The sequence below is a fragment of the Notechis scutatus genome, chromosome 9 (genome assembly GCF_049901735.1).
Source record: "Notechis scutatus isolate UNSWTSFEM ecotype Mainland chromosome 9, rNotScu1.2, whole genome shotgun sequence".
Classification (NCBI taxonomy): Eukaryota; Metazoa; Chordata; class Lepidosauria; order Squamata; family Elapidae; genus Notechis; species Notechis scutatus.
The window spans coordinates 22,961,545-22,972,767 of NC_142017.1; the positions used below are offsets into that span (position 1 = coordinate 22,961,545).

At 45.5% G+C, this 11,223-nt stretch overlaps 1 protein-coding gene across 2 annotated transcripts in view; it reads left to right on the top strand.

The window, feature by feature from the left end:
* Positions 1-456: 456 nt before the first annotated feature.
* AGRP (agouti related neuropeptide) overlaps positions 457-11,223 on the top strand; it is a 13,193-nt gene continuing 2,426 nt past the window's right edge. The window contains exons 1-3 of one of the 2 annotated variants that reach the window (XM_087971872.1): positions 457-545; positions 4,046-4,213; positions 6,552-6,619. In XM_087971872.1, the coding sequence (XP_087827998.1) occupies positions 4,051-4,213; positions 6,552-6,619 (231 nt within the window). In that variant the 5' untranslated portion in view covers positions 457-545; positions 4,046-4,050. Of the gene's footprint in view, positions 546-3,928; positions 4,214-6,551; positions 6,620-11,223 lie in introns of those variants that run through there. The other variant, XM_087971871.1, reaches the window with a different exon arrangement.

The window sequence follows — 11,223 nt, forward strand, 5'->3', positions numbered from 1 at the left end:
CTCCGGTGAGTAGGAAGTCAGCCTGATTTGAAACAAATACAAGGAAGTATGAGCACGCCCTCCCCCAGATGAAGACGCTGGGGCCGGAGAAGCACCCTGCAGAGGCTGTTTTCTCTCCTGTGGCATCTCGGGGGTCGAGAGAGGGCTGGTTCTTCCGCTGCTAACAGAGGGGCTGTGCTTGGAAAACTTAAATGTTTAATCCTTAAAGGTGGGAAGATGGGGGGGGGGCAGGAACTTAGCACAGCCCCTCTGCTCGCAGCAGAAGAGCCAGCCCTCCCAAGCCCAGAGATGCCACAGGAGAGACAACAGCCTCTGGCAGGATGCCTCCCTCTCCTGGCACAGGTGCCCTCTACAGTTGGCCTGACAGGGGCGAGGCTGCCACAGCTTTGGTGTGGAAACCCCAATCGGGCAGAGAAGGAGGCTGCCTCCCCCAGGGACAATTGAGCAGCTGAATCCTGCAGAGGAGAGACTTCCCCAGTTCTAGCCTGACAAAGAATGGCTGAATTAAATCTTAGCCAGGAACAAAATCCAATTTTGGAAAGAAGGTAATTAATCTCTAGTTGTAGATGGAAAAAGCTATAGGGCAAAGTTGGTGAGAACAGGACGCTGTGTTAATTGAGGGGAGGGAGGGGGGGAGAGAGAGTACTGGGGCACCTCAAAGGAACAAGACATCCTCAGGGGCAGCAGGAAGAGCAGCCCTTGGACAGGCAGGGATGTTATTAACTAGCATAACATAGGCCTCCCCCATCACCACCAATCTGCTTGAAATTGGGAGCAAACAAGCCAGGTTCCATTGCCTCCCCTTCTATTGGATCTGGCAAAGGCATCCTGGAGCTGAGTAGACCTGGTTTGCAAGCCCCCACTGGAGACCCTGCCCCAGAATGGGGAGGGGGCTGTGCATATGTCTGATCTCCTGCGGGGGGGGGGGGAGTGTTCCTGCCCCTGAAAGAGAGGGAGCAACCGATCCAGCCATAGGGTGATATCAAAGTGTTTGCTGCCCTGAGTTACCTATCAAGTAATAAAATCAGAATAGAAATTAATTGAATAAATAAATAGCCTAATATATAATTAGATCAGACAACCAGCTTGACAATATAACTTCAAGTTTGGTACAGCAATCCACCTCACTTTTTTGCACTTCCTAGAATACCAAATTTGATCCTCGGTCCTTTATTTAATCAAATTAAATTACTTATTTGTCTAAACCATATTTTCATAGAATATAGAATATAAAATCATGGGGCTGGAAGGGACTTTGGAGGCTCAAGACAGCAGACCTTATATCATCCCGGTCTAGTTTTGATAATGTCCAGTGATGAAGCCCCCACAACTCTGGGGGTCTCTTCCTCCTGTCCTTCAAATCCCCTTGATTGCTTTGCTTGGTCTTCCCCTGTGTGGGGAAAGGTCCAAATGGACTCAAGCAGAATTAACACCCAGAAGAAACTCCCTTCCTGAGCAGAAGGAGAGACACACTGCAAATAAAGAGAAACGGTTAGGAAGTAAATGGCTCCCATGAAGGAGCTAGGACCAGATCTATTCCGCCTGAGAAGCTCTTTCTAGGATCCTTAAGAAACCTTGGAGGCAGGAATGGTGCCAGAGGACCAGAGGAAACCAAATGTGCTGGACTTCTAAAAAGAGAAAATATCTATGTCATTTCGGACTAGCTGGCCAAACACCTAATTGTCTGTCTGATGAGCAGTGTGGCTGTAATATTATTATTTATTCTTTTTATTATCTTCTTTACTTCCCCTTTTCAATGGTGGTATCATCATCATCATCATCATTGATTTAATCTTCAATTCGATTGACAGTCTGGGACTGGTAAACAACAATCCAAGTCCTAACCAAGGACCCAAGAGCTGTTAAGGTAACGCCTGAGTCCAGATAGGCAGTTCCGAGTAAAGCGGGGGTTTGCCAGGACGGATAAATTCAGCATTCCCAGGTATCTGGGCCTCCCTTTGGGTTTTGCCCCGAGGGCTCCTATTGCTATCGGTGCCACCACTGGTTTCTTCCTCCACAATCACTCAACTTCAATTTTCAGATCGTGGTATTTCACTATGTTTTCTAGTTGTTTCTCTTCAATTCGTGTATCACCTGGTATTGTAATATCAATGAACCAGACTTTTCTTTCCCACAATAGTGATGTCAGTTGTGTGGTGGGCCAGATGTCTGGATTTGAAAGTCCATCATCATCATCATCATCATCATCATCATCATCATTTTCTCTGATGCTTTGCAAGTACACTGAGTGCTTCTGTATCAGAGACAAACTCCTTGTGTGTCTAATGACACTTGGACAAATAAAGTATTCAAATCTCTCTCTCTCCCTCCCTCCCTCTCTCTCTCTCTCTCTCTCTCTCTCTCACACACACACACACACACACACAGAGACACACACCCCAAGGCCTGAGGCTGCAGTCATTGATGCCTGCGCTGGGCAAAGAGGAACTAAATAATCTAATCTTTGCTTCTGTCATTCAGAGCCAGTTCGATGCATCAAAATGCAGATTCTTCCCCTTTCACTCCACCGGCTATGGAACAATGGCAAAATGGTCCAATGGCTTGCCATATGGGGGCACTGGATTACAGGGGTCCCATTTCTCTCAGTTGAACCCCGTGGTGCTCCTGTTATGCAATCCCTCAACAGCCAAACGGGAAGCATGAAGTAGAATACATCATACCAATCCTTTCAGCTTTAAGGCATCGCCACGACTATCTGCCCCATCGATTCAGTTGAAATGGCTCCCATCAATCTGTTAAACCCTAAATGGCTTAAGATGCAGCACCTAAAAATGGTCTCCCTCCCGAGACAGCCTGTGCATTGTGATCTGCTAGCCAAGGCCTGCTTGGGTTCCACCCGTGGGCCTGATGCACGTGGGAGTGAACTTGGGAGGCAGGGAAGAGCGGCAACCAGAGCAGAGCAGAGGCAGCTTAGCCTGGAAAGTGGGTGTGGCCCTTCCTAGTTTCTTGGACTATGACGATGGAGGGGAAGAGATGTACTTTCAGACTTGCAAGATTCTGTTCATGGAACTTTACCAGAATAGAATCTGTGCTTCTTGTCAGGACAACCTTGCAAAGGGGACATCAGTCTTGCAAGCCTGAAAGGACATTTCTCCCCTGTCGCCTCTGCGCCCCCCCCCCACTGCCCCCTTTAGTGGAGAACCCTGGAGAGTTACAGCCAATCCCCAGGCAGTCTAGCTTCACATGTAAGGTATTGTTATTTGTTAGCTAAAATAACTCTGGGCCAGAATGTCAATGAAGATACCGTTTTAATGGAAACATCTTATTTAATTAGTTTTTATTATCTTTTATGAGATACAGATGTAGATATACTTTTGTGCACTGCTGTTTCCATCCTTTGGGAGGCACACCTGCTCTCAGTTAGCCTGCACTAGCCCCATCTATGACGCACACAGGGGGCCCTTATGAAGGAAAACAAGCATGCCCCCCCTCGATTTTCTGCATTTAATTGGGGCGGGGGGTGATGTATGCCTTGCAATGGAGATGTTTGCCTCACGCATCTGATCAGCACAGTGAAGTAAATATGTTGTCTTTGGAATCGAATAACCTTATGCCTGTATCTCGCACTCAGGGTCCCGAGTGTCTCTGAGAAATGACAGAAAAAGTATACCGATCATAGAATCCCAGAATTATAGAACTGGAAGGCCCTTTGAAGATTTCCTAGCCATCCCCCTCCTAGAGCAGGAATCTCAGGCGAAGTCTTGCCTGGTCTCTTGGCAAGTCTGAATAGGTACAACATGCCACTTAACCAGGCTTAGTTTGGACTCTTCCACGATGCAAGTTGGAGAAATGTGTTTTTTAAAGTGAAAATAATATAGAATATTTTGAATAGTTGAAAATCACCTGCTGTGGCAGAGTAAGGAATAGGGAGATGGGTGGAAGGGCGATGTTAGGAAGGGTCTGGAATGTGGGTTTGTGCCGTGATGGATGGAGACCATGAGGTGACAACTCAGCCTTCTGCTTGGTGGCTCTGGGTGGGCCTCCCACAACCCCTGAACCCATCTCCATCTCCTTGGCCTTGCAGGGATCATGTTGAGGCAACTGCTGCTGTCCTTGGGAGTCCTACAGGGGACCCTGGCCTTTCTGGCTTCTGGCCGTGGCCATCTGGACGAGAGGGGACCCATCCTGGAAGATGATCCAGGCAGGCCCAGTTCCACAGGCCTTGAAATGGCCAAGGAGGTCCACATCCCAGGTGAGTGTTTCCCTATCTTCTCCATGCAGCTCCCAGATGTTCCCATGTTTGGTTGTTGGGGAATAGAAAAAGTTGATAGAAATGACAATTCATTCTTAAAAAGAAGAGAGTTTCCTGTATACTCCCAAACATTCCCACACTAGAGAGTTTTCTCTTGGTGGCTGTTTTGATTTTGTTAGCTGAAAATTGTTGTTTGTGTGACTGAATGATTACTGAGTAGCTTACAGTAGATTGTAAAATACATGCAAACCCCCCCCCCCCCAATGAACAATACCCAACTGTCCTTGGTCTCCCTAACCCTAACAAAGCAGAGGCCTCCTGTTGATCACCGAAGAAGCACATCTTCTTCGATGGGCTCATGAATGGCCTGGAGAGGCTCCTGTCCTTACACACACACACACACACACACCGCCATGCAAGCTCACAGGACGAGCTGTGGCTGGGTTTTTCTTTTTCAGATCAGCCTTCTTTACTGGATCATTGTTGTATAGATTCCTACAGGAAAGATGGGATATAAATCTAACTAAGTTTACAAGTACAGACTTAACCTATGAAAGGAACATCATTCACAAAGTCCAGGACAGTTTGATGGGGTTACTTGTATTTGTCACTTCAATTTATGGCCTAATGGTTGCCTCAATTATTTGTGGGAAACCTTACCAGTGCAATTTCTCTGCTGTTGCTGCACATTTGTATTCCAGCTCCAACAATGAATGAGAGAAAAACACCCAAGTACACAACCAATGAGGTATATAAGCAACCTCATTCCAATAGTAAAAACCATAGAGATTTTTTTTAAAAAGACTGTATTAAAGTTTTCAGGCTAAAGCATCAAGACTACACATTAAGGTCCATTTAAGAAGATTTATTGCTCACCTCTATGCACAAGAATCTAGTTGATGGAATTTGGGGTGGGGTGGGGTGGACTTGGATTGTTTGTGGGAACTTAACAGCTTCAGACTGATTCCTCTCTTGACTCCCCCCCCTCCCCAGGTTCTTCTTCTCCTACAAAAGAGCAGTTATGCCAATACATGAAGATGATGCGGCACATGAAATTCCAAAGAAGGAATAAAAATAACCACCCAAAGAAATGAAAGACATAAGAGAAGAGATAAAGGAGATGTCCCACAATTCACTATACTTCATGTCTTTCCGCCTTTGCAAATAATTCTCGCTTCCTTGGAAGATTGAATGGAGATTGAATGGATCAATAGGAAAACCAAAGATGTGGTGATTGCATGACATTGATGAGATTACCAATAAATGAAAATAGATAAGAATTGATGGAAGCAAGAATTATTTGCAAAGGGTGGGAAGTCCTGTTTGTTTATTATCAAATTTATATATTTAGAAGTGACTCTTGTGGGTGTTGGACTAGATGACCTACAGGGTCCCTTCCAACTCTGATTATCTGTTATCTTGATAGACTCTGTGCAATGTCTAGGAAAAAAAAATAAAACCATAAACATGTCAAACACATTCTTATAAAAAAAAAAACACAGATCCACTGATTGAAGAGATCTTAGTGTTCCCCTAAGCCAGGGGTCTCCAACCTTGGCAAGTTTAAGCCTGGAGGACTTCAACTCCCAGAATTCCCCAGCCAGCTTTGCTGGCTGGGGAATTCTGGGAGTTGAAGTCCTCCAAGCTTAAACTTGCCAAGGTTGGAGACCCCTGCCCTAAGCCCTCCCCGCCCCCGGCCTGATGACGAAGGCAGGCATTGGGGGGCTTTGGTGAATAAGGAGGGATGGAACTGAGCTTACTTCAGAGAAGAGGGTTCAGAGGGCCAGGCAAGAGGGAACCTTCTGGATGTAACCAGGAAGAGGCAGTCCTTTGAATAACTCGTCCCTAACCCTAACCCTTAAGCTATCAGTATACTTTCTTTATATTCCCTAACACCTTCGCAGGTTTACCTCCCACCTTTTCCTCACTGGCTGACCACTCAGGCTGTCACAATGTGTCAGAGGCGCCTAAAATGAATACATTATTCCCTGCCCCTTATTTACAACTTATCTTTCACAGCTATTAGTTTCTGGGGGTTGTCTATAAATCAACTACCATGCCAGCAAAATCTAGCTAAAACCAGTTTTGAACATACCAGGGGCCTCTCATCCCTTCATTAGTAGGTGCAGCTTTAGGCTTGAGCAACATTTTTGAGATTAGATAAGTACACGAGTTATCCATTTCAAAGATTAGTGTGTCCTTCTACAATTTCTGTAAAAACTATAAACTCCTTTCCCACAATACTATGGGACTTCTGAAATAAGCCTCAGTCCAGTTTGGTTTTTCAAACTCCTTCAGCTCTTGGAATCTAATTTTACTTTCTTTCTTTCTTTCACAGATTTTAAGCAAGTGGCTCTGGAAACACCAAGAGTCCAGGATGACCTTGCACCAGAAACCAGCATGATGGTAACCTAAATCATGTTTGACTCATTCTGCTCCTACAAAAAGCAGATCTCCAAAAAATAACTGTCATCTGTTTCCTGCTTTGATGGATAGGAACTCTGCAGGCTCCTCTAGAGATACAAGAGAGGATCCTTCCCAGCCCTGGAAGCGTTTTAACCCAGGGGTCTCCAACCTTGGCCACTTTAAGCCTGGTGGACTTCAACTCCCAGAATTCCCCAGCCAGCAAAGCTGAATTGAAGCCCACCAGGCTTAAAGTGGCCAAGGTTGGAGACCCCTGGGTTGACCTAGAGAAACATTTGCTATTCGGGATCCCATGATTTCCATGCAGAAGGCCCCGTTTTCTCAGGTGTAGCTGGGAAAGAGCTTCCCTGGCCCAGTTAGGTCCACGGTCTGATGTAATCTGCCCACTTCATACCTTTTAAAACTGGATTTCTTGCACATGTTTTGCCAATCCATCAGTTTATAGAATGCCCCTCTGTCAAGTTGGAATGCCAACCTTTACACAGTTTAGACCACCAGAATATGCCATGTTTGGAGGGTCCCCATTGTCTTACAGCGGAAGAAACTTCTTTATAACCAGCTGACTGTCCACCTAGAACAGGGATCCCCAAATGTGGCCACTTTAAGACTTGTGGGCTTTTAACTCTCAGCTGGCTGGATAATTCTAGGAGTTGAAGTCCACACGTCTTAAAGTTGCCAGGTTTGGAGACCCCTGGCCTAGAAGAACTCTTGTGCAACTTTAGATATGGAAGCTCCTTAACGATGGTGCCAAACCACCTGGAAATAGGCTTTAAGAAAGTATCTTGACAGCTTCCAAGTGAAATCCCACCCTCAAGTCATCACAGTTGAACTTGTCCACACCAGTTCTCCTCCTCCTTAAGCAACGGAATCTTCAAAGATCAGCATGCTATACGCTTTGCAGCTGGTGCCATGTTTATCTTGTTGAATCCTAGAATCAGAGGGCTGGAAGGGGCCTTGGGGGTCTTCTAGTCCAACCCCCTGCCCATAGCAACAGACCTTATGTCACCCCAGACAAATGGCTGTCCAACCTTTTATTGAAAACCTCCAGCGATGGAGCCCCCACACCTCTGGGAGGCAAGCTGTTTAATTGGAGACATTCAACTGTCAGGAAGTAGTTCCAGGTTGGATCTCTCCTTAACAAGCTTCCACCCATTGTTTCTTGTCCTTCCCTCAGGGGCATTGGAGAGTAAGTCAACCCCACCTCTTGGTGGTCCCTCATGTACCAGAAGATGGCTATCATGTCACCCTAATTCTTCTATTCGTTAGACCAGATCTACTTAGTTCCCTTAACCAGCCCTTATGCAATTTAACCTGCAAGCTTTTACCACCCCGTTGCTCTTCTCTGCACTCTTTCTAGGGTCTCAGCATCTTTTTTGCATCATGGTGACGAGAATAGGATGCAGTGTTCCAGGTGAGGCCTCCTGGCTGTAGTGTAAAGCAATACCATCACTTCTTGTGATCTTGATACGATCCCTTCTGTTAATGCAGCCCGGAACTGTATTGTCCTGTCTGGCAGTTGCAGCACATGGCTACAAGCTCACATTTGATTGGTGGCCCATTAGGACGGCTAGGCCTCTCTCGGAGCTGCTATTGTTCAGCCAGGCATTTGTTTTTTCTTGCCTAAGTGCAGGGCCTTCTCTCACCACTGAACTACATTTTAACAGAATAACATATGGTAGTTGGAGGTCTTCCTTTTTTTCTTGGAGGTCTTCTAGTCCAACCCTCTGCTCAAGCAGGGAAATCTATACATTTCAGACAAATTTTTCTTCAAAACCTCCAGTGAGGGAGCAACCACAACTTCTGAAGGCAAGCTGTTACAACTAATTTATTATTCTCTCAGGAAATTTCTCCATTGTTTCTTGTCCAGATGCTTTGTAGAATCGGTTGACCTACTATATCTTATCAGCTAGGCCCTATGCTCAAGTCTGGCAATATCCTTCTGAATCTTGAATCTATCCTCCAAAATGTTAGTAACTACTCCCCCCTTAGTGTTGCCTGCAAACTTGAAGAATTCCCCTCCTACCCCCTCGTCTAGATCACCTGTGAAGATGAAGGGCACTGGCCCCTAGGCAGAGCCTTGAGGTACCTCCCTGCATGCTTCCCTCCATCTGGATTAAACATAAAAATAAACCAGCTCTGCATATCAGTGAAGAGTTTTTCTGCCTAAATGTGAAGAGTGAAGCAAAGAATGAGCAGGCAAGGGATGCCATGGTGCTCTAATCCTGTGGTGGAACCCAGTGAATCTCCTGGCACCGAAATGACTAAGATACGGACCATAACTTAAGCTTTCAGAGCAGTTGCTGCAGTGTGTGTGGTGTGTGTGTGTGTTCGGGTCTTTTCCCGTGTAAGATTGAGAGCATCTTGGCAACGTTTCGACGAGGTCCCACTCGCCATCTTCAGGCTGGTGCTTTCGGCTTCATACTTGTGCGAGCAAAGCACAAAGCCGAAAGCACCAGCCTGAAGATGGCGAGTGGGACCTCGTCGAAACGTTGCCAAGATGCTCTCAATCTTACACGGAAAAGACCAACACGCTAAGACCTGCACACATATATATGTATGTATGTATGTATGTATATATATGTATGTATGTATGTATGTATATGTGTGTGTGTGTGTGTGTGTGTATGTGTATGTATATATGTATGTATATATGTATGTATATATGTTTTCTTAAGTTTTCGGGTACTTACATGTATGGTGTTCGGCTTGGTTCGGGTATTTTCCCACGTCATTGTAGTTCTTTTAAAGTTGTAGCAACGTTTCAGCAGAATCTCATCTGCCATCATCAGGCTTCTGTATTGTGTCCGTCTGTGGGTCAGACTTTTACAGTAGTTTCAGATTTAAATTTGGGGCAGCCTATTGCTGTGCCAGAATGGTTTTTTCTTCATCCTGATTGGTTGGGAGTCTTGGTCTGTGTTTATTGGTCTCGGAGTTTGCTGTGTTCTGCTTGATGGGTGTTTCTGATATCTTCTGTCTGTTTTTTGGCTCTTTTTGTATCTTGATTGGCTGGCAGCATTGTGTTACTTTAATGGAGGTCTTTAGTGCAGCTTGGCTTCGGGTAAATGGACGGCTATCATTAGTTAGGAAGCTGGGTTTCATCTGGGTGCCTGGTTGGGGTGTGTTTGAGCTGGAGGTATCAGGGGGATCTGTTTGTGCCCAGGTGTTTGCCTGGCTTGTGGTGTGGAGATTTTTTTGTTTGTGAGTGCAGGCTTCCAAATGATTGACAGCCTGGTGGAATCATCTCTTCTGTTCATGCTTTCTGGTCTTTTTTCAATCTCTATGGCTTCTCTGATGACTCTGTGGCTAGGGTTTTCCATAGTGGCCAGGGTTTTGGTGCCATTGAAGTTGATGCTATGACCTGTAGCTTCCATGTGTTGGACTAGTGAGGAAGTGTGTTCCAGCTTTTTGACTGCATTTTTGTGTTCATCCAGGCGGGTACTTATTCTTCTATTGGTCTGTCCAATGTATGTGGCCGGGCATGATGCACAGGGGACTTCGTATACGCCTTGGTTTTCCAGGTCAATTTTATCTTTGGGGTTGCTAAGGATGGCTGCTATTTTTCTGTCTGTTTTGAAGGCAGTCCTGATGTGATGTCTGTGTAGTACCTTACTAATTTTGTCTGTAGTACCTCTTATGTAGGGCAGGACAGCTGTTCCATAGGTCTGTTCATCTTCTGGGTCTCTATTATGTTTCAGTGTGTTTTTGTGGATCAAGCTGGTGATTTTGCTTTTGTGGAAGCCGTTGGCTGTCAGTACTTTAGTCAGGGTGCATAGTTCAGCCTTAATGTGTGTCTTGTCTGCCAGGCGTTTGGTTCTGGTAATTAGTGTTTTAGCCACGGAGTTTATCTGTGCTGGGTGGTGGTGGGATTGGGCGTTGAGGTAGCGGTTGGTGTGTGTTTTCTTCTGGTATATGGTGTGTCCTAGTGTGCCATCTGTTTTTTTGTAGATTAGTACATCTAGGAATGGTAGTTGTTTGTTTGTTTCTGTTTCCATGGTGAACTTGATTTTGGGGTGTGCGCTGTTTAGGTGTGTTAGGAAATTGTTTAGGTTTTCTTGTCCATGGGGCCAAATCACGAATGTGTCATCGATGTATCTTAACCATAGTTTGGGTTTGAGGATGGCATTGGCCAGGGCTCTGGATTCGAATTCTTCCATGAACAGGTTAGCAATGACAGGTGACAGTGGTGATCCCATGGGGGCTCCTTCTATTTGTTTGTATCTTTGTCCTTTGTATATGAAATATGTGTTGGTTAAGCAGTGTTCTGTTAGTTCCATGAGGTGTTTGGCTGGTTGGTATTTATTTTTGATGATTTCAAGGGTCTCTTTTATCGGGACTTGAGTGAATAGGGAAACCACGTCAAAACTTACAAGTAGATCTTCTTGCTCCACGTGTAGATCTTTGATCATTTCCAAGAAGTGGTATGAGTTTTGTACATGTGAAGCTGCTGTTTCAGCATGGGGCTGTAGCTGCTTTGCTAGGTATTTGGCTAGGTTTTGTAGTGGTGCTCCTCTGGAGCTGACTATGGGTCTGATAGGTATGCCTTCTTTGTGTATTTTTGGGAGGCCGTATAGTTTGGGGCATCTGGA